The following is a 23055-nucleotide window of genomic DNA, read 5'->3' on the forward strand; positions in this document are numbered from 1 at the left end:
ATGTTTTAAAATTACTAGAAGTCTAAAATGCCCATCTTCATAATTAACAAAGCCACTTGGAATATGATGACTCCATTATAGTAAACCAAGATTTTAAATGCCGGAGAAATTCGCCGACATTCGCCGGTGAAGTCGTTGCCGGAGCACTGACAGCAGACGAAGACTTGTTTTTTGGTTTCGTCGTATAATATTGTTTGATTTTTGGGAAAACGACGTGTCGCCTGATATCTTCGATCGATCTCTCACATTGCTGAGAAAGTTATGATAAGTCATTTTCATTCAATGTCTCTTGTCTTTGATTTAACCCTAATTTTTAAGCGCTCGGTATTTCAAAATTGGAAAGTTGATGTGTGTTCGTGTTTTGGATTAGAGAATCCGAGGAGATTCAGTAGTTTTGGATCAGAGGCTTGCTTACGCGGATGAGCGAGGTCCGCTTGATGAGTTTCAAATTCGTTAATTAATGTTAATAAATGTTGATTTTGTATGGTTTTCAGGTTTTATACTTCGTTAGGAATTTTTTTTGTTAATTATCATTACTAGGTGTTAGGGTTTTTACTTGTGAATCGTAAGTAAATTTTCGTTAATTAACGTTAGTAGGCACCGGTCTCTAATAATTTTTAAGTATTTTTGCTTCTGATTCTTATTATGAGATCATGAGATAGTGACTTGTATTATATTGTACAAAATTTTGGGATTTCATGAGAACAAGGTCACGAAATTTATTGATTTCGTGACCACCCTAAATCCTAGACAATGTTGTCACAAAATTTAGCAGTTTTTCGTTACAACATGATCACAGAATTTAAGCTTAAATAAAAATATGGTCATGACCGATCTGAAAAGAATGCAGTCTTTGAGATCTTTGCGTTGAAATCAAAATTTTTAAAAACGGAGGTCGTAATCAAGAGTTATGGAGTTTTAAGGGTAAGAGATTATTTCTACATATTAAAATATATCTACATATTAAAATATATTATATAAAAACAACGGTGGTAAAAATGAAGTACAAATTTGCATTTACATTATGGAAAAGTAAGGGTAAAAATGAGGAAAAAAAATCTCTTTCCTGAGCTAGTCCTATTTGTGATCTTTAAAAAAAAAAAAAAAAAGTTGGAATAAGCCTCCAATTTAGTCCTACAATATGCAAATACTAAAAAAATATATTTGAAAAATTGAAAAGATTTTTTTTTTCAAGGATCATAAATAAAAGTAGTCAACTCTTTGAAACACACAGTTTGCCCACGTACGATATTTTTAAGATCTATCTTACTTCATCTATTATTATTATTATTATTATTATTATTATTATTATTTATAAATTTCTGTGTGTGCCATCCTTTCATTATTATTATTATTATTATTATTATTATCACTATTATTATTATTATTATTATTATTATTATTATTATTATTATTATTATTATTATTATTTCTGTGTGTGCCATCCTTTCATTTTTGACAAAGCAGTCAGTTTAAATTGTGAAATTCAATTTTATAATAAAATTAAACGAAATATTATCGACTTTTTTTTTTTTTTGAAGGCAGCTTTGCTGCAGTGGGGATTGAACCTACGACCTCCACACAGGAAGTGGTGTGGAATTACCATTAGGCTATCCTAGGTACCACTGAAATATTATCGACTTGATTTGAAAATTTTTATTTTATAAAAGAGAGTAGTTATAGGTTGATACCAAGAGTAGTTATAGTTATAAGAAAATTCGCCTCCACTTATAGTTGCAATTTATTCCGAGTTGTATTCTTCTTTTTCTGCATGTATAATTTGGTTTACCAATTTTTTTTTTCATTTAATATTAAATTGTTTTAATTGATAAATTGTACGAAAAATAGTCAAGTTGTTACCCTCAATTAAAAATACAATCCAAGTATTCAAATATTAAAAATACAACTCAACTCCTCTCCTACCTAAGTCCGAGTTTGCGTGATGTCTAATTATAGTCGCGTATTATGATGCATGCGTGATGGAGATATTCCTTCACTAGGAAAACTCACACGACGCAAGCGTACGTATCGTCAATTAATAGAGTGCAGAGAAATTTAGATGTAAACTCACTAACTTTTTCTTTCCAAGTTATGAAAATGTAAATATGAAGAGTTTTGATGATTTTAAGAACAAAACAAAGTTAGATACTAAAGTATATAAAAGCAATTAACAATGATTCAAAACAATAAGGAAAATAAAGGACGCGACTTTGTTAGTTCATCTATTCGGTTGAATTTGATAACGATTCTAAGCTCGGGTTAAAGTGAGAAAACAAGTCTAAATCCCCATAAAACATCCACTAATCTCTCTCAAATCTTTAGGGACCTAGCTATTTGACGAATTTTTACATCTCTCAATTTGGGTACTTATAAAACCAACGACCGCATTTAGTCCGAGATTTCAATCAACTACATCTGCCCCCTAGTCTTTCTATAGCTCTAGGTAATTGAATAATGGGATGGGTAAAGCTCGCTTGTTTATTACCTCTCGGTTTCTAAACTAGCCTAAAATTCACTAATTAGGTAGTTAATCTAACTAGAGATAACACACAACTCAATTCCTTACCAGTATTTGACCCATCCATGAAGCACAATTCTAATCTAAGTATTGGCCAACTGAAATTAAATCACTAACTACATCGCACTCCTTTTACTATTTAGCTACTCGTGATTATGAACAAACAAAGCAAAAGAGAAATGAGTAAAAGAAACAAAGGAGACATTAATGCTAAACTCAACAATCAAAAATAAATTGCATTAACTTCAACTCAAGGTCTCAATATTCAACTCAACAAAATAATAAAGCAACAACTAATAATATTCAATGCTCATAAAAACTATGAAACTGCAACGAGTTCAAAAGCAATAAAGAAATAAAAATGAATTCAACTACACAAAAATAAACTAGAGAAAGAGAAAAGAGTAAACTATTAGATATGAGAGTGTCACTTAACTCCTTCTTCTTCTTCACTCCAAAGCTCAAGAACTTCAAAAAGCTTCTCTCAAAACTTAGGTTTTCAAAACTCAAAGCTAAAAGATGAATTGTCTCCCTCGTGAAGACCTAACAAAGAGTATATGGCCCTTAAAGGTGTGTTTCCGGATCATTTGACACTCGGATGAGATCTAAGGGCTGAGATCAGCTAAAAAATGAGCTTTTAAAAAACTGTCTCCACGTGCGGACGCGTCGCGTCTAGTGACGGAAGCATAGTGTAGGTTGAACGCATCGCGCAACATTGAGCACGTCCGACGAGTAAAAGGTTGTTCAAAACTGCGTCACTCACACGACACGTAGAGTACTAGACGCGTCGCATGGAATGGTCACCATGTCGCGTTGACTTTCTGTTGACTTTTTCAACTTTGACTCTAAATTTATTAGGGCCATAACTTACTATGTTTAGCTTTGATTTAGCTCATTTTTGCACCACAACCTACTCTCACTCTATTATATATACCTGCAAATATACTAAAAACTACCAAACAATATAAAAAAAAATCCTAAGAACAAGCTTCGATTCTTGATTAAAAATGCGAACATAAGTCTGAATAAATCTCACTTATCAATATATGATGTGTTAGTCTGAGATATATCTTAAGGATAAAAGACAGAATTGCCCCCTAAACTATGGTGGTGTCGAGAATACACTACCTGTAATATAAAATCGACTGTGTTACTCCTCAATATCACAGTCTGTAATAGTTTTGGGTCTTCCGTGTATTTTAACTCCCAAACTTCAGTTAAGTCATCACGTTTTGATCACGTGATATTCATTTTACGTTTTTACCCTTATTTTAGTCTAATACTCGTGTGAATGTCGAAATTGGTTTGAAAATAGGGATAAGAAAATTCTAAGAATATCGTTCGTCATTCCTAAATCGTTTTCAGAACTCTAGGTTTTGGTTTGAATCGATTACCCAGAGAGCTGTCCGATCGATCCTCCGCTCGAAATAGCTTTGCCTTTGAATCAATTACCCAAATCGTGTCTTAGTGTCCGACTCGTGATGGATACTCACGGCAGCAGCCCAAGTCGCAAAAAATCACCTGTCAATGATGACCTGCGACAGCGAAGATGTTTTTGTGGTTGGAGTAGTGTCGAATGGACGTCGTGGACAAAAGATAATCCCGGACGGCGATTTTTTGGATGTCCTCTGTATAAGGTTTGTGATTGTGGATTTTTATCTGCCATTAAGGTTGTTAATTTCTTTCTAAATCGTTGCTTTATTGTTTTTGCAGAATAAGAACCTGAAATGTGGGTTTTTTGAATGGTTGGATCCTCCAATGTGTTCACGATCGAAGCAAATCATCCCTGGGTTGTTGAAGAAAATCAACAGACTTGAAAACGATACCGAGTCTTTGTCGATTGAAGGCTCTGAAGATTATGGAGAAAATGGTCAATATTCAGATGTTGAGACTAGTGTTGTAATAAAATTGATAGCTACTGAATGTAAAAAATTGAAGTTGTTACTTGTTCTCATCGTTTTGCTTGTGGTAGTGATTTTGTTCAAGTAAATTGATAGCTACCGAGTGTAAATTGAAGTTCTGTTGTGTCTTTTTTGGAGTCTGTTTTAGTATGGCTAATTTCCTTGTTTTGTAACAACTTATTTTGAATTCTGTAATGTTGCACTGGCAGATTGAGTAAGTAATCAAGTTACCATGTTTCCATGTTTCATGAAGGACTTTATTTCTATACAAAAAAAGTTGCACAAAGCTGTAATAATTAGTAAAAGAATTCAAAGCATAAAAGTGTAGATAGCAGATTGATAAAGCATAAGAGACTTCTATTAACAACTTCAAAATACAGGCCAAAACAGCCTTGGAACATGTTTAAAATGCAGGTGAAAATGCTTCCCAAAATTAGTTGCACATTACAAAGTACACATAAAGACAATACACCTACATAAATTCAGAACAAAGTTTATAGGATTACACTTGTGCTTAAATAACCCTAACCAAAAAGACTACAAAATAACACGTCGTTCTAATCCCTGAATAAACCGCGGGGCTCCATTTGTCCTCCTTTAATGCAGGTGTGAAGTCGGAACTGAGGGCTTCGCTGTAAATAATGTATAAAACACATGAATCAGATACATGTAAGAAACTGAAAAGAGATGATCATTGGTTCTTTACCCTAAGCATCGGTTGTTGAACTTGACTCGTCTGAGTAGACTGTGTCGGTTCTGTGGCTCCTTGACCTTGACTCGTCTGAGTTGACTGCGTCTATTGTGTAGCTCCTTGCCTTGTACGTCTTGTGTTTGCTCTTTCATGTCTCTGTAAGAGTTACAATTTCAAAACCTATGAAAATAAATAACTTCATATTATTTGGTACAATTTAAAAACCTATGAAAATAAATAACTTCATGAAAATAAACATTTTGTTCTTGCTCTCTTCTAAAGCATGTTGTCTTGTTGTGTCCCTGTTTACCACAGTTTGAGCATGTTGTGGTAACATACTTCCGAGTCAATTTTGTGCCTCTACGAGGAACGACCTCGTCGTGTTCAACACGTCTTAATTTCTTGGGTCTGCCAGGCTTAGATCTATTTGGTGGCATTGACATAGGATTGAATCCTATTTTTGGCCATTGATCTACAGGGTTGATTGGATTGATCTTGTTCATGTATGTCTTCTTGTAGCAGTCTTTTTTATACCAATCTGATGTGTAGTTAAGTGGTTCTTGATGTTGCTGCCATATGCAACTAATGGCGTGCGAACAAGGAATACCTGCCATAATTGATAAATTACACATTTAAGTAAAGAATTCTTAAGTAGATACGCTATTAAGGTACCTGTCACAATTATGCAGTTACCTGATACGTCTCAACGACGACATGAACATGTTCGTTCTGCCAGATTGACCCTGTAGAAGGAACCATACATGTTCGACACTTGAAACTCAGAATCGCCAGCCCAATAGGCTATATTCTCTGGACTGAGGACCTTGTTCGTCTCAAGAATTTTGTGAATGCGTGGTCCAAGTTCACCGGCCCATTTTTGAGCAGCAAGACGTTGTCTTGTGAAGCGCTGCAGTAGATACATTCGTATACGCTCAAGCATTGACATAATTAGCTTTTGTCTTGCCATTAGTATTGCTCGTGTACCATTGAAGCTTTCGCAGAGGTTGTTCAAAAGTATCTCACATTTAGGACCAGTCCTAAAATGACATCTAGCCCAGTTTTGAGGGCCTTTGCTAACTAGCCAGTCATAGGCATCCTGGTTTTCACTTTTAATACTATCCATCTCTGCTTCAAACCTAGAGCTCGAGTAAGCCATCGCAGCCGCCATCATCCTGGTTTTCAGCGACTGTCCTTAGAAAACCTGAAACCATCAAGACAATTCTCAATGAGTATCTACTAAAAACAGAAGTGAAATTTCAATAACTCGATGACAATTCTCTCTCTCTCTCTGGATAAGGAATGGTCAAGTTTTTTTATCTTATTTGCACAAAAACAAATCTGAATTATTCTCTCTTGTATCTCTCAATATTACATGTTTTTGGATTTGAGTCAAAGTACATGAAAAATAGTTATGATTTGAGTCAATATTACATGCATTGGATACCTTTCATTATTTCTTATCTTTAACTTCAAATAAGTCTGTGTACCTTAGTGAAATTGCCTTGAAGATGTCTAGCACAATGTCTATGTTCTGCTTGAACTGATCCTTCCTCCCACATTTCTGTCAATGCCTCTTGAAGACCTTTTTGTTTATCAGATATGAAAGTCCAGTGATGGCCATTGACAATACTAATATCTTCTTTCAACAAATTTAGAAACCACGTCCATGAAGACTTGCATTCGGACTCAACGACTGCATAGGCTATCGGAAAAATGCCATTATTCCCATCGATACCTACTGCAGTTAATAGCTGACCGGTGTGGTGGCCTTTGATGTGGCAACCATCAAGGCCAACCACAGGTCTACAATGTCTAACTCCAGATTTGCAACCTTGGAAACAGACATACATTCTTTTGAATATTGGATTACCACTTGAGTCTGGCTCGGTTTCAAACTGAATAGTGGAACCTGGATTAGAGCGTTTCAATTCAGCACCGTAGTCCCAAAGCGTAGAATATTGTTCTTTATAAGAACCCTCAATAACTTCTGCAGCAAGTTTCTTAGCTCGATAAGCCTTCACACGTGAACACTCGAGCACAAAGTCTTTTTGGACCTGATTCATAAAATCAGCTGCCGACCACGATTCACTGTCCTTGAACTGCTGCATATACTCTTAGATAGCCACTTTGACGTGGCAAACCTGTTGCGGTTAACCCTGGCGCAAGTATGTTCAGGTCGATACGTTTTAATAATGAACGTACCAGTGTTGCCCAATAATGACGCGAAACATGTCCATTTGCAAGTAGGATCTTTGCATTCTGCGCGAACACGTTGTGGATCGTTTTTTTTAAGTGGATATCTTTACCGGCTCTGATTGCGTACTCTCTGATGGCATCTTTGAATAGTTTTGCGCTCCTAAAAACCAGTCCCAACTTCAAGCTTGGATTCTTCATGTCTGCATCTTTAAACTCCGTGAAGTTTGGGAGTTTTTTCTTCAGGTTTTTGTAGTCTCTAAATTTATTTGGACTTGAAGTTTCCCCAATACCTGCATCTTCATCTTCTGATGACTCATATCCCACACCCATGTCTGCATCGATGTCATAGTCACTGTCTGTGTCGCTCAAAATACATTTCCCTTTATCACGCAATCCCGACAGACCAATATCAACAGCGTCTCCGTCAACTTGCACGTCATCGTCGCTGAACTCAAACCCTTCGTCTTTTAAGTCAGAGTGCTCTTCGGGTTGCTCTTCTACTTTAGCTTGCTCTTCAGGTTTCTCTTCAACATCAGCTTGCTCTTCGGGTTGCTCTTCTACTTCAGCTTGCTCTTCATGTTTCTCTTCAACATCAGCTTGGTCTTCAAGATCAACTTGCACTTGCTCTTCAGCTTGCAGTTCTGGATCAGGTATGTTTTGTATGCCTTGTATGTCTTGTGTGTCTTGTGTTTGGTCTCCCATGTTTTGAGGGTGATCTTCGACGTCAACTTCATCTGCAACATTCGTTGGAACCACGACAATCTGCCTCTCGTTATCAATGAGCACATCAGGCCATACATTCATAGGGTGATCGCAGAATATATCCACGTGCCACTTTATTTTCAGTGTGGCCGCCATATATTCAAGCAAATCCTCGTCGTCTTCAACATACACCAACTTCTTACTCGTTGGATCTCTCATGTAATATAATGGGACTTGAAGATAGCCTAGCCTCTGCTTCACAATAGCATTCAGTACAACAAGTGATATCCTGTCCAAATCCACACACTCCAGATGTGCTGCACTACCACCGACGTACTTGCACCCACCAGACTTAAAAACCATCGACCCCCCATAGTAAATATTGAGTACAAAGTTGTTGACCAAAGCATCTGCAGAAATAAACAAAGAATGGAATATGAAATATATTATTATCACTCCACAACCAATCAACCCCAAAGCAGGTGAATAATATTATGGACATTCTAATATTAAACAAACTGATATTAAACAAACTGGACCCACAGTTCTTCAAAATTTCCGACAACAAATAAGCAACAAAACAAATAAGGGGACAAAAATAAAGGAAAGAAACAAAACCAAGAATCTTTAATGTGTGGTCCCCAAAATCAAACCTTATTTAGACTTTAATGTTTGTATTGACATACCAAAAACTTCTTCTGTATGAGGCTGCGTAAAACCCTTTTTTGGAGTCGATTTTTTCTTCTTCGTCAACTGTCTAGTCTCTGGGGATTTTCTCTTCGCCGGGGATTTCGAGGTGGCCGGCGATTTCGACGGAGTCTTTGCCGGGGATGACGATGTTGCAGCAGAAGTTGTCTTCGTCAGTCGTGGCGATGACCGCGTCGGAGACTCCACCGGGAACTTTCGAGGGGATTTACTCTTGGCCGGCGATTTCAAGGGAGTCTTTGTCGATGTTGAAGCAGAAGTTTTCATCTTCAGTCGTTGAGACGACCGCTTCTCTGGGGATTTTCTCTTCCCAGGGGATTTCGCCATTTCTACTCGTTTAGGTTTTTTCAAAATTCTTTTATTTTTCCCTTCTTTATTCGGAATGATATAAAAATTAAAATTAATAAAAAGAAGAATTCCAAAAAGAATGAAGAGAAAGAAATTGAAATTACACATAACACCCTGGACTGGTTTGATTTAACTGACGTCCGGACTACATAATAGACAGAAGGACATTAGTGATACCAACACAAAGATTAAGGAGAAAACATCGAGTTTTAAAACTTTGAGGGGTTTATTTCGATAACCACCATAGTTTAGGGGGCAATTCTGTCTTTTATTCATATCTTAATTATGATATAATTAAACTAAATAAACTATAATTTATCTATACTATTCTGAAAATATTAACACAAAATGGGTTGTTACAATATATATGGCCAATTTATCTTGATGGTATGATTGGTGTCCTATATCATAAGAGTACATGAGACTAGCGAGGCACAACCCGACTGCTAAGAAGCTTCAAATATTGAAATCCAGTCGTCAATATTACTTCCAAACTAACCAAGGGCTTGTTTAGTAGTTCACTAAAACTGTTTTTTGTTTTATGTTTTCAATTTTTATATTTGTAGTCTAAATTTTTTTTTAGTTCTTTTCAAGTAACTGTTTAGTATGGATTTTAGCTTTTTTATTCAGTTTTCCGTAGTTGTAGTGTAATAATTCACAGAAGAATTTGGTTTCGGTATATATACTAACTGAAAGCCTTTGCAGTGAATATCATTGTCGTACATTTTATTTTGATGATTGGTCACTAAGTCATCGGAAAACACTATGTTTGTCGACGAAGTCGAAACGACAACTGTCAGGTTTTGAAACTTAATTTCGACTAAAAATAATGAAAACTGATCTACTCGACGAGAGGATCACTACCCAATTTACGGTTTGTGAAGCAGAGTTTTGGTTTGTAAGGACAAGCTTTTGCATCACTCGTATTGTAGATTCGAAGATAATAAACGAGCTTCTGTTGTTACAACTAAATTTTCGAGTGAATTATGGTCCAATGAATTTATCGAATTAATTTAAAATATATTAAGTTAATAAGAAATCTCAGAATAAATGAAAGATTTATCGAGTTTATCTCGACTAATAAATGATTTCCGAGGAAATCTGAAGTTGGTTGTGGATTTGAGTCTTGGGTTGAGTTTGTTTGGCCGAAATTTGATATGAAATCTGAAGTTGGTTGTGGATTTGTTATGTTGTGTTGATGGATTTAATCTGAGAATTAAATTTAATTTCCAGATTAGAGGTTATGATTGATGAGCTCTGCTTTGTTTTTTCTGCGTGTGAATTGTGTTTATTGAGGGTCTAGGCTTGGTTTAGGTGGGCTGGGCAGAGCCCATGGTGGTGGTTTGGGACGGCGAAGATGCTGTCCGAGAAATGGCAGAGCTGTCGCGCGAGCGTCGACGGGGTGGGGGCCGGACCAAGCCAAGTGTAGGCCGAGTGGGAAAGGCCTTTCGGCTTTGGTTCAGAGACTCGCAAAGTCTCTGTTTAGTGTTAGCGAGTTGGAAATTCCCGAGTCTCTTCTCGAGCTAGTTACGAACCGTTAATCAGTTTTTATGAGTCGTTTTGAGATATATTCATTTGTAGAATTATTGTGTTTTTTGTGGATTGTTAAGTATTTTATTTTTCCGAGTTAGTTTCGATACGAATTGTTAAAAATTATCATGTTATTATCGTACTCGTTGATTATTCGATTAATTATTTAATATCCTTATTTAATTTATGTATTAAAACCGAGTTCGACTATAAGTTTGACTCTTTTGAATTGAAAAAGAATATCAACGAGAAACGTTTTATTTATGCAAGAAATGAAAGAAAGGTTCGAGTACGGACCGAGGGTTCGATTATTTCGTAAATGTTTTATTAAATCGAATCGCAAATTTATTTATAGTATGGTTGAATATTTAAAATAAACGACTAAGTTTATTTTAAATGAAAAAGTTCTTTCGTTATTTATTTATATTCTCAATAGTTATAACTTGTCAATAAAAAAGAGAGAAGTCAAAAATGTTTTCTAAAACTTATTGGAGAAGAGTTGTTTTGAGTTATTTTCGAACAACTTATGTACGCTTGAGATTTTTAGTGAGAATTTCTTGTACGTTCTTTTCTTTTAGTTTCGACCCTTGGGAATCTATTCTAAGCTGTGGGCTTTGCCCAGTCAAAATAATAGGTGGTCGAATTGTGTGTGACTTTCCTTAGCTTAGAGCAGAGAAGCGACGTCAAGGCCTTGTTATAAGCTTCGATTCTATTCTGGGTCTCTATTATGTTTTGTGTGTTCTCTGTCACTTGTGTTTGAGACGCTCTAAGTAGCACCACTAGGAGGACGTTTTGAATATGTTCCATATGAGCTTTCTTTTTAGTCAGAGTGTGTACGTAAATGTATCGATGGATGAGATACTAAACACGCTCGATGTTTGAACTTTCTCTTCCTTAGATAAGTCCATGTTGCGATAAGAATTAGCAGCGAGCAAGAAGGAGCTTATGTAGATTGGGTTTTAAGTAAAGTTGTGGAATACCCTTTTTCTGGAAGAGAAGGTTTAAGGATTCGAAAGAATCGTTATCCGGGTAAATGGATTTTAGGCACCTACAATATCAAGAAATATGATATATATCTTTATATATACATATATTGTACGTGCATATTTATGTGCTTTCTAGTAAGCACGAGTAGGATAAGCCAAAAGATAAGTCACTATCAAGATTAAGGGCTTAAAGCCACTAATGAATTGGGAAACAGAATTAGTCCGACTAACTAAAATGGCTAGAGGTACTAAGAACCCAAGCCTTTGAACGTGTTTAGTTAGTGTGTTTAGTTAGCCTTCCTCAAGAGAATCCAGTCCTAGTGAACTGGGTTAAGAGAGACTGTTATTAAGACTCGTATTCAAAAGCGAGGATGATTGCGTTAGGATCTCTGGGAGTCATATCCTGAGATCTTATAAGTCACGAGTTTATAAGCGAAAAAGAATATATGTTAAGGCCGGGATTAAACCCGAACTAAGCAGTCTCTCATGTTAAGTTAATTAAATAGAAGACATGGAATGGTACTGCCTCCGACATATACCTCATGTTAGCAGGTACCTGTTATCCTTCGTGGTTGTACCACATGGGGATTAGGCATGCGATTGTGCACCCTCTTCTATCTGGTGCCAATAAGACATATGTCGTGCGGATATCATTAAGGGATCCCGAGTATGGAACATGTATTGTACGATGGGAATCGCCGGGACCTAAGCTGGCGGATTCTCAAGTAAGTTGGAATGGTCGGGACCTAAGCTGGTAATTCCATAGATTATGATAAAGTATGTATGCTATGATGTGAATCTATCGGGACCTAAGCCGATTGATTCTTATGTAAGATGAATCTATCGGGACCTAAACCGATTGATTCTTATGTAAGGTAGATCTATCGGGACCTAAGCCGATACTTTCACAAATTATGTTAAGATATGAATTATATGTTTGTATTGCTTATATGTTATAAGCACAGCGTATTAGATACATAGATATCCACTTGCTGAGTCTTTCGACTCATAGTTATTATCTTGATATTGTAGATAAAGGCAAGGCTAAGGAGGACTAAGCAGAGCGTCAGCAAAATTTGGTAAGTAAGTGTGTATGTACGGCTGCCGACATGTGGCTAAGTCAAGGGCGAATTGGTCTGTTTTGTTTTGAAAGTCGAGTCTTTTTGTTTGTAAAAGTTTTAAATAGTATGTTATAGGAAAAACGAAAAATTCGTCAGTATTTTTGAGACGTTTATGTAAATATTTTATAAGTTTTTCTTGTAAATGTTTTCCGGAAGCGCTCCCACCACGGTTTCATGAATTTTATTTTTTGTTAAGCAAGATACGAAGATCTCTGCCGCGGCTCGTGGGCGAACTAAGGGTCGCGGGTCGTGACACGGTTGTTGAGAAATTAGAAGTTAAAATTTTCTCGTCATAGTTGTAAAGATTGAGTTTTCAGGGGAACGAAAAGAAATTCGATAGTCGAAAGTGAGTAAGATGGAATGATGTTGAGCATGAGAGAATGAGATGTCAAATAGTAAAAAAAAAATGGTTAAAAAGTTGAGTAAAAAAATTGAAAAAACACCTAAAACTGTTCTATGATTTCATTCGCTAAAACAAAATACAACTTGAAATTTTTTTTGAATCGCATTATGAAAATTATAAAATAAAAAAATGAAAGTATTTTTGTTTTACTATTTAAATTTAAAAAAAAAAAAAAAAACAGTTTTCAAATTATCAAAGAAATAGGGCTCAAGTGTTCCAAAATAAAGTTAAGCATATGATTCTGTGTCCTTTGAGCAAAAATATGCATCAATATTTTTATGAGAAAAAGATATACTAATATGAGTAATAAGTCCAATAATCACGAGCATCTAATTAATCAAGTTAAATGTCTTGACTTAAATTGGGTGAGTAGACTCAGTCGTCATTTCGAATAGATATGAAGACTTTGACTAAATGTCCCCACTCTGCAGGTCCAATCACATTCACCACCATTACTGCATTAATTGATTTGATCGTTTATTCCATGCAATCTCGAAGGTATGTAAACACAACCAAGTTGTCGTGTCCACTTGGTGACTGCCAAATCAAATTGCAACCTATGCAATCTCGAAGGTATGTAAACACAACCAAGTTGTCGTGTCCACTTGGTGACTGCCAAATCAAATTGCAACCTTTGTATTTTACCTAGGATTTCAAATGCCGAAGTTGGAGAAATTCGACGACGCCGCTGCTACCGAAATCTTAGCGGCCGACAAACATGGTATTTTTCGTTTCATCTCGAAAAAACGAAATGTCGTTTCGCAAATAAACGATCTCCAAATTTTGATATATAAATCCTTAAAAATCGCACTGTTTTCATTGTTTATTAAGAGAAAATCGGACGAAAAGAAAAAAAAAAACGATTTTCAGAGAAGTTTTTTTTGCTGAAGAAGATGAGAGATTGAGAGCTGCAGAATTAAATTGGGGAAGTGGGAAAAGAAGTGACAACTACAACAATAAATGTGGGAAAAGAAGTGACAACTGTACCAATAAATGTTTTAAAAAAATATTAAACAATAATGTTGATGCATGGAAAATGAAGATGAGAAGACATTGACGTGAAGTGAGACTATGTACACAAATATTAAAATAATATGTTAAAATTTTTGCGTGACATAAAATAATATGTGGTCGTCGCCCCAGGTATTAATGTCGTGATTTAATTAGAATCGGTCTTCTAAACTGTGCGTGCATAGAATTTCCAAGCGCATACGACTGAGTCACATTGACCTCTTAAGACCTCACTTGTATATAAGCAGCTATATACTGCTACTTCTCTTCATCAACAGCTTTGAATTCCAGCAATTGAAACATGAAACATAAACTTCTTTTAGCGTCAATAATACTGCTATCTGCATATGCCTTTACTGCAAATGCCCAAGATCAAACTGGTAAGTAAATAACACCAAACTACATAAATATTCATAACAGGAGTTCATTTATTACGATCTTATCACTAATAGTTAATGATTTTACTCAGGGTTTATCAGCATAGATTGTGGTCTACCTAACAACGCTTCTAGGTATAACGAGTCAACGACGGGGTTGACCTACATTCCAGACGAGAGATTCGTGGAGACGGGCGAGAGTCGGAATATAGGCGAGAAGTACAGAAAAGAAATCCAGCAGCAATACTGGTCTCTACGGATCTTCCCAGAGGGAGACAGAAACTGCTACATAATAGAGGTGATTCAAGGTTCCAAGTACTTGGTGAGAGCCGGGTTCTTCTATGGGGACTACAATGGCCATGGAATGCCTCCCATGTTCGACCTCTATCTGGGCCCACACCTCTGGGACACGATCCAGATGAAGGACTCCTCAAGCAGCGTGAATACGGAGATCATACACGTTATGACCCAAAACTATGTCCACGTTTGCCTCGTCAATACCAGACAAGGAGTTCCGTTTGTCTCAACTATCGAACTCCGGCCTTTGGATGGATCGGGTTACCAAACCCAGTTCGGGTCCTTGAAACTGCGTACTCGTCGCGACGACGGTTCTAGTGAAGGATATAGGTAACGTGTCTGCTCTCCTCTTTACACTTCCAATTTTTTTTATCATTTATATTAGTTACTTGTGTACCATGGATTTTAAAGTCGATCGTAATCCTCCCTTAAATTTTAAATTATTACTTATTGTTAGAAATTTATCTCTTAATTTTCATGTTGTTTAACCTTTTGCTATTAATTTACACAAATGACACGTCTCGGTCATTGGTAAACTTCTGAAGAACAAAAAATGTAATATATATATATATATATATATATATATATATATATATATATATATATATTACATATATATATTAATTAACATACAAAAGTAAAGTCAAATGTCCATAGACATGAATAAATTTCAACAATTAAAAAAACATAATGTTAATATGATTATAAACGAAAATGTGAAAAGATGATTGACTTTAAAATATTTGAGCATTTACAAATTTATTATTTGCTAAATAGTCAATATTACATCATTATAGTTAACTAACCGCTAATTCTATTAATAAAGCGACATATATGAATGATATTTTTTAATAATAAATTAGTCAAATATATTACTTTTTGTGCAACCAATTTAGTTTTGGAATGAAATAATTTTTTTTTTATACAGATCAAGTAATCAATATCTAGTTTATTCATTTTTTTTCTTTTTACTAAATTTAAAGATTTGTATATATAACTCCTAATTTTGAAATTATTTTTCATAAATTTTGATATCCATTCTATTCCGTATTACATGGTATTTAGCTGAAAATTTTCTTCTCATACATGGTATTTAAAAAAAATTACACTAAGTAAGCAACAGAAAACATTTAGATTTCAATTTAGCTAACATTTATAGTAGGAAAAATATCACTGCGGTATCTTCTGCGTTCAATAGAAATACGCTATTTATCCCCTCAATTTTTAAAAACATCAAACATCTCCTTTCAGTTTAATATAAATAAAACGTACCATTCTCAATTATTTTTTACAAAAAAAAGGTTGAACTCCCCAAAATTCTCATAATGAAATAACTCTTTATTTTTAATTTTATATATAAAAGAATTAAATCAAAATCTTTCCTTATAAAAAGTTAAGGATTTTTTTTATAAAGAGAGATTTTGATTTTTTTTTAATAAAATATTAAATAAATATTTATTTTTAAAAGACATTTTTGGTAAGTTTAATTTTTTTTTTTTTTTTGTAAAAAATAAATAAAAACGGTGGTATTTGCTATATAACATATTATTAGGGGAGATATGCATCATTTATATTAAATTGAAAGTAGATGTCTGATATTTTTGAAAACTAAAGGGATAAATTTCAATTAAAGAGATGAAATAATGTTTATATTTTTCCTTTATAGTAAGTAGAATAGAGAATGTCTTTTCTTTCTTCCTTATTAATAGTACTAGTCCGTGTAAAGATAATCTATAACCCATGCTTGATATGTTTTTAACAAAAAAAGTCACCTTAGATCAGATATAACATTCCAATATTGGAAAAATGACACATATATACCTTGTGTTTTAATGAAATGTCGAGGTTAACCTTTAGTTTTTAAAAATGTCGAGTTCATACTCTCTGTTTAGCTAAAATGACGAAATTATACTATGAAATTAGATAACAAATACCACAAATCTTTTTTTATTGACTTTTCATTGACGTTGACTATAATATTCATATGTAAACACCAACTATCTTTATTCATTCGCGTCATATATGTAATTATTTAAAAAAAACATACAACAGTCTCTTAATCATAAAGAACACATAAAGACGCAAATGGGTAAAAATTGACAATTGATAGCCATCAAAATCACAGATTCGAACAGTGAATCCAGGATTTAGAGTTGTAATTCTAACACAGAATGAAATCATCTCTTAGAAGATATGAATTTTATTATTTAATTTCAATTTAAGGCTATTTTTATTTCAAAAATATTGGGAATTTTTGAAATTAGGGTACTGGTTTGAAATGGATTTGGTTTTTCTTATATAAGAGTTAATATCAATGAAAGCAAGATTTGTGACACTGTTATTCATTTCAAGGTATAATTTCGTCATTTTAGTTGAACATAAGGTATGAACTTGACATTTTTTAAAACCAAAGATTAAACTGGACATTTCACTAAAACACATGGTATATATATATATATGTTATTTTCCCTTCAATATTTGACTTTTATATCCTATAATTTGAGGATGTGGTTATTTCTTATATCTCGTTATTGATTATTTAAATTTTGGTATTCAAAATATAATTTATGTGGAATTCTTCTATCTAAGTACAAATAATAATTAACTTGTTTAGGATAATTCGAAACATACAGGAGAAAATATCATATGTATCATACAGAAATTATCCTAAACAAATTAATTATTTTTTATAATGAGCTACAAATTAACCATTATGATTTTGTTGTACATCTACACATTATCCGTACTATAAACCTTTATAAACATATAAATAGGTTGCGAGGTTTCAGTTATCTTTATTAATATAACGGATTTGAGAGAGAGAGAGAGAGAGAGAGAGAGAGAGAGAGAGAGAGAGAGAGAGAGGGTAATAAAAAAATGTCCAGATGTTAAAAGCTCGGGGTTGAGTTTAAAAAAAGACATGTTTAGATGTTAAAATGCAATTACATTGCATTTCTTTGATTGAAAAGAAAAAATAGAAATAAAAAATTGTTCTTTGAAGCACATACTCATATTTGAATAGGAAGCAATATAGTCAGATTTGAACCTTGAGGAACAAGGCACTGGATGTGGCTAAGGCTAAAAGAAGTAGTTTCTTTGTGGTGTACTAATTTTTTTTATCTTTTATTTAGATACGGAACCGGGAAAGATGTTCATGATCGATTCTAGAGGTTTCAGTTATCTTTATTAATATAACGGATTTGAAGGAGATTATGAGAGAGAGAGAGAGGGTATTAAAAAGTGTTTAGATGTTAAAAGCTCGGGGTTGAGTGCAAAAAAAAGACATGTTTAGATGTTAAAATGCAATTACATTGCATTTCTTCGACTCATTAAAAAAAAAAAATTGTTTGTTTGAAGCGCATACTCATATTTGAATAGGAAGCAATATAATCAAATTTGAACCTTGAGGTACAAGTCACAGGATGTGGCTAAGGCTAAAAGAAGTTGTTTCTTTGTGGTGCACTAATTTTTTTTATCTTTTATTTAGATACGGAACCGATGTTCATGACCGATTCTGGTATCCGGGCACGTTGCATGCTGATGACTGGACAAGTATTAACACTGATGAAACCATAGACTCTGAAACAGATCCAGACAAGCATTTCAATGTGCCGTCTATAGCTATGAGCACCGCGGCAAAACCCAATGTCAGTTCTTTAGATATTTGGTGGGATGACCCTAACGCCAATTTGACCAAATATATGTTATTCATTCACTTTGCTGAGATCGAACGGCTTAGAGCAAACGAGCCGAGAGAGTTCAACATCTTCTATAATGGCGTCTTCTTCCACGGCCCCATCTCCCCCTCATATTTGAAAACAACTACGGTGTCAACTCCGACTCCTTTCTCAGGAGCTTTGCACAATTTCTCGTTACGCGAGACTCCAAATTCGACTCATCCGCCCATAATCAATGCCCATGAGACTTACATCATCATGGATTTCCCACAGTCGGAATCTAGCCAACAAGATGGTAATTGAATCTTTCTTTTATGTTTGATCTTCAATTACTGTCAATTTTGTTTAAAACCTGTTCTCGGATATATGTGGAGCCAAAAACTAAATTTGGGGCTGGATCTCAAAAAGAACATGAAAGGGGGAAAATATGGGCAAAAAGTAATCCTTAAAAAAATACTCCAATTTTTTTTTTTTAGTACATTTTGAAACTATGAAAAATATTATCCAACCGCACAGAGTTCGTTTATGATTTTAATATTCTCCTGATAAAAATAAGATCGTCCTGATATATGGAAAACGTACAGTTGATGCGATTACGAAGATAAAGTTAAGTTCTAGAATAAGTAGAAACTGGCAAGGAGACCCATGCTCTCCGAAAAACTACTCATGGGAAGGTTTAACTTGTACTTATGATGGAGCCCCAAGAATTTCATCCTTGTAAGTGCAAAGTGTATATATACATGCCTTCTTTTCTAATCTACTACACCTACAATATTATTGGATTTGCCCTTTGAGCTAAGTAACTAAAATGTATTTGAGATATTCTCAGGAACTTGTCAGCAAGTGAACTAGCAGGGGAGATACCTTCTTCAATAGCCAAACTATCAATGATAGAAGTATTGTAAGTATATAATATTTTTATCATCTTAATTCATGCGACAATGTATTTCGTCTGAATTTTTACTTTGATCTCAGAGATTTGTCGAACAACTACTTTAAGGGATCAGTTCCAGACTTTTTGTCAACATTACCAAACCTAAAAATCATGTACGCAGAGCAACTTCATCGTCGTAAATCTCGCTATATATGTAAAATGACATGCTTTAATAATAACAATGACAGAAACTTGGAAAACAACCATCTCAGCGGGTCAATCCCATACGAACTCATACAGAAACAGAACAAAGGCTTTCTATCTCTAAGGTGAATTTTTTTACACTTCAAAACATGAACCTAGTTTGAACCTGCTTAAAAGCTGTTGTATGTTTCCTATTATTAACGTATCTAATTTATCTTTAACTATATAGTATAAATGGGAACATGAATCTATGCGCATCAGCTTCTTGCCCAAAGAAAAAACCTGCATCACTCTCAGTTATGGCAATTATAGCAATCGCCGCTGCCGGATCTTTAGCATTGATATCATTTGTTGCAGTTGCTTGGTGGGTTCTTATAAGAAACAGACAGCGTGGTAAGTCCTCTCGAATATCATTTGCACGCTAGATGTACCCTTAAACGAAGAAAATAAGAATTTTGAATTCTAATTTTCACTTTTTTTAAGCTAGGTTAATTTTAACCGAAAAAATTAAGGTCACATCTTCTTTGGAAAAGAGTTTTCGTGTTTATGAAGAGTATTCGAAATTGAAAATATTAAAATTAAAGAAGTAGTAGAACTCTTAATGGAAGAGAGAACTTTGTATTAGCTTGATTGAAAAAGTTAAAGAGTTTACATCCATAGTACTGAAATCTTTTGATATACAACTTTTACTAGAGAATTCTCGTAATTCATAATTATCTAAGAATTACAAGATTATTCTAAAATTTATTTACTCTCTAATCACTACTCTAGATATATTAAAGAATATTCTTGACAATATGACTATTATATAAGAGGCCAATATACTAAAAGCTCATACTACAAACTAGAGATAACTAAACCCAAATATCATGACCCAAACCAAGTTTATATTTCAACAATTCGAAAGAAAAAAAATAAACCAAATAAAAGGTCTACTCTTTCTAGGAAATTTTAGAATGTGAAAAGTGACAATAAAATGTTGGTTTACTTAAACACCGTTGACATTTTTTACAAGGTCAACCGAAATTCAGCGCTCTCTTCTTCTCATAAACATCAACAGAAACTTTGGGTTGATATTAACTGAAATTAACATTTTCCTCACCGCTACTTATAACTAATTTTCAGGTGTGGCCAAGGCAAATGATGCAAACTTTGGGGAATATCACGAAGGATCATTAAAAAAACAATTCAGCTTCTCCGAAATAAAAAAGATGACCAACAACTTTGAGAATATGATAGGCAAAGGGGCGTTCGGTATGGTTTATCACGGACACATTGGTGATGCTCAAGTCGCTGTCAAATTGCTTTCACCCACGGCGGTTCAAGGGTATCAGCAATTTCAAGCTGAGGTACTTGAAAGATGAACAATACAAACCAAAGTTTAGTTTTATTATGTTAAATTATATATAAATAATAACATTCTTTTCTAGGTTAATATTCTACTGAGAGTCTATCACAGAAATTTAACGACTCTTGTCGGCTATTTCAACGATGAAAATCGCTCTGGCCTTGTCTACGAATACATGGTCAACGGAGACTTACGCTCTCATCTTTCAGGTTTTTCCTTCAACACATAATTGAATAGCAGTAGCGTTTTATTAATTTTGTAAGCAAAATAATCCTTAAGTTATTATTTTTGTAGCATTTTAGTCATGTAAAAACATATAATTTTTTTAAATGAAATTCAACATCTAAATAAAATAATCCTATTTAAAAACTTAAGTAATTTGTTTATAATTTAAAAAAAATCATCAAATCACATTTTTTTTTTCCTAATAATCAAAATTAGATTAACTTTTATTCAGTGAGTCTACGAGTACATGGCCAGTGGAGACTTACAGTTTCATCTTTCAGGTTTTTTACTTAAACGCATATTTGATTAGCCGTAAGCCTTTTTAGCGTATATAGTCTAGGAGTTATTGATTTTGCAGCATTTAAGTCATTTTAAAAAATTATTAAATACTAAACTAACTTGTTATTAATTTCTAAGAGAATTAAAACAATTTTTTCTTGTAACAATCCAGATTTGATAAACTTTTTTTAATGTTTATATACTTGTGTATAATTGTCTTATTCTTTTTATCAAGCTAATTAACAAGTAATTTAAATTTTCAAATACATACACTTTAAATATATTTCATTAAGAATGCTATAAAATCAATAGTTTGAAGACTACTTAGAAAGTTAGTTTATGGACCAAGATATCATTCTCATTATAGTTCACAAACTAATTACTCTAAAGAAAACCTATTAATGGAAGTTGAAAAAATAATTTGGGTAATTTGGGTATGACTGCAGCTCATACAGATGATCAAAATAATTCAGCTCTCCCAATTTTGACATGGGAGGAGAGGCTTAGAATTGCAGTGGATGCTGGACAAGGTTTGTATCAACTAACAATCTATGAATACGTGTTATATATCATTTAATTATTCTTCAGCTGAGTTGGTTTTGATTTAAAAAATATGTAGGGTTGGAGTATTTACACCAAGGTTGTAAGCCTCCTATAGTCCATAGAGATATCAAGTCTGCCAATATTTTGTTGAATGAAAACTTTCAAGCAAAACTCTCTGATTTTGGAATATCCAAAACTTTTCCAACCGACTCCAATGTGGCTTATGTTTCGACGGTAGTCGCTGGCACCCCTGGATACCTCGACCCGGAGTAAGTCTCCGTAGAAAAAATGTTTTTATAAGTCTCCCATGAATTTAGACATGGTTTAGAAAAAATTATATTAATCTTATGCGCTTCATTTTGCTAACAAGATTCCTTTTTATAGGCTATAACTTGTTTGCTTTTACATTATTCATATTATTCCACACCATTAATTCGCAAGAAAAGTGAAATTCCTGTGGTTTCTCAATTAATGAATCACTTTCTTGCAGGTACTACAAATCAAACAGACTAAACGAGAAGAGTGACGTGTACAGTTTTGGAGTACTATTGTTGGAGATTATTACAGGGAAACCCGCAATATCCAAGGGCATGTCCATCGGCGAGTGGGTTTCTACGGTTATCGAGAAAGGCCTCATCAATCATGTCGTTGACCCGAGGCTGCAAGGAAAATTCAACCTCAACTCTGCTTGGAAAATTGTTGAAATGGCTATTAGGTGCGTGTCTTTGAGCTCCGCAGATCGTCCGAACATGGGCGAGGTTGTGGGAGAACTCAAAGTGTGCTTGAAAATGACACAAAGTACAGAAGACATGAAGAGAGGTTTGAGAGAGTTAAGTGAAACCATACCTTTGAATCTCAACACTGAGCATGCGATAACTCAGCCCTCAGCCAGATAACTTCAGTTGTTTAGCTCTTGCCTGGTGTCTTATAAGCTTTTCAGTGTCTTATGAGCTTGTCCATTGGTTAACACAAATAAACGAAGAAAGATCCTGGTAAACATATTTTGTTATTTTTTTTATTTATTTCCAGTTACAGAATCGGATTTAAACTTAGGTCTGCAAAAAGAAAACAATGACAATTTTATTCATTTTGGTTTCAGTACTGTAACCGTGATTGACG

The 23055-nt window shown here is 34.3% G+C and overlaps 1 protein-coding gene across 1 annotated transcript in view; it reads left to right on the forward strand.

The window, feature by feature from the left end:
- The first annotated feature begins 13758 nt into the window (after nt 1-13758).
- The window catches only part of LOC149391186 (putative LRR receptor-like serine/threonine-protein kinase At1g05700), a 9380-nt gene continuing 83 nt past the window's right edge, over nt 13759-23055 (forward strand). The window contains exons 1-14 of the mRNA XM_089619952.1: nt 13759-13822; nt 14436-14492; nt 14582-15116; nt 18274-18758; nt 19048-19180; nt 19293-19364; nt 19439-19510; nt 19586-19666; nt 19771-19934; nt 20667-20890; nt 20972-21098; nt 21840-21923; nt 22013-22205; nt 22427-23055. The exon at nt 22427-23055 is cut by the window's right edge and continues 83 nt beyond it. Coding sequence (XP_089476078.1) covers nt 13759-13822; nt 14436-14492; nt 14582-15116; nt 18274-18758; nt 19048-19180; nt 19293-19364; nt 19439-19510; nt 19586-19666; nt 19771-19934; nt 20667-20890; nt 20972-21098; nt 21840-21923; nt 22013-22205; nt 22427-22832 — 2697 coding nt within the window. The 3' untranslated portion in view covers nt 22833-23055. The remainder of the gene's footprint in view (nt 13823-14435; nt 14493-14581; nt 15117-18273; nt 18759-19047; nt 19181-19292; nt 19365-19438; nt 19511-19585; nt 19667-19770; nt 19935-20666; nt 20891-20971; nt 21099-21839; nt 21924-22012; nt 22206-22426) is intronic.

The sequence above is a fragment of the Urtica dioica genome, chromosome 7 (genome assembly GCF_054948205.1).
Source record: "Urtica dioica subsp. dioica isolate 48M chromosome 7, U.dioica_male_clone48M_v1_H2, whole genome shotgun sequence".
In the NCBI taxonomy this organism is placed as follows: domain Eukaryota; kingdom Viridiplantae; phylum Streptophyta; class Magnoliopsida; order Rosales; family Urticaceae; genus Urtica; species Urtica dioica.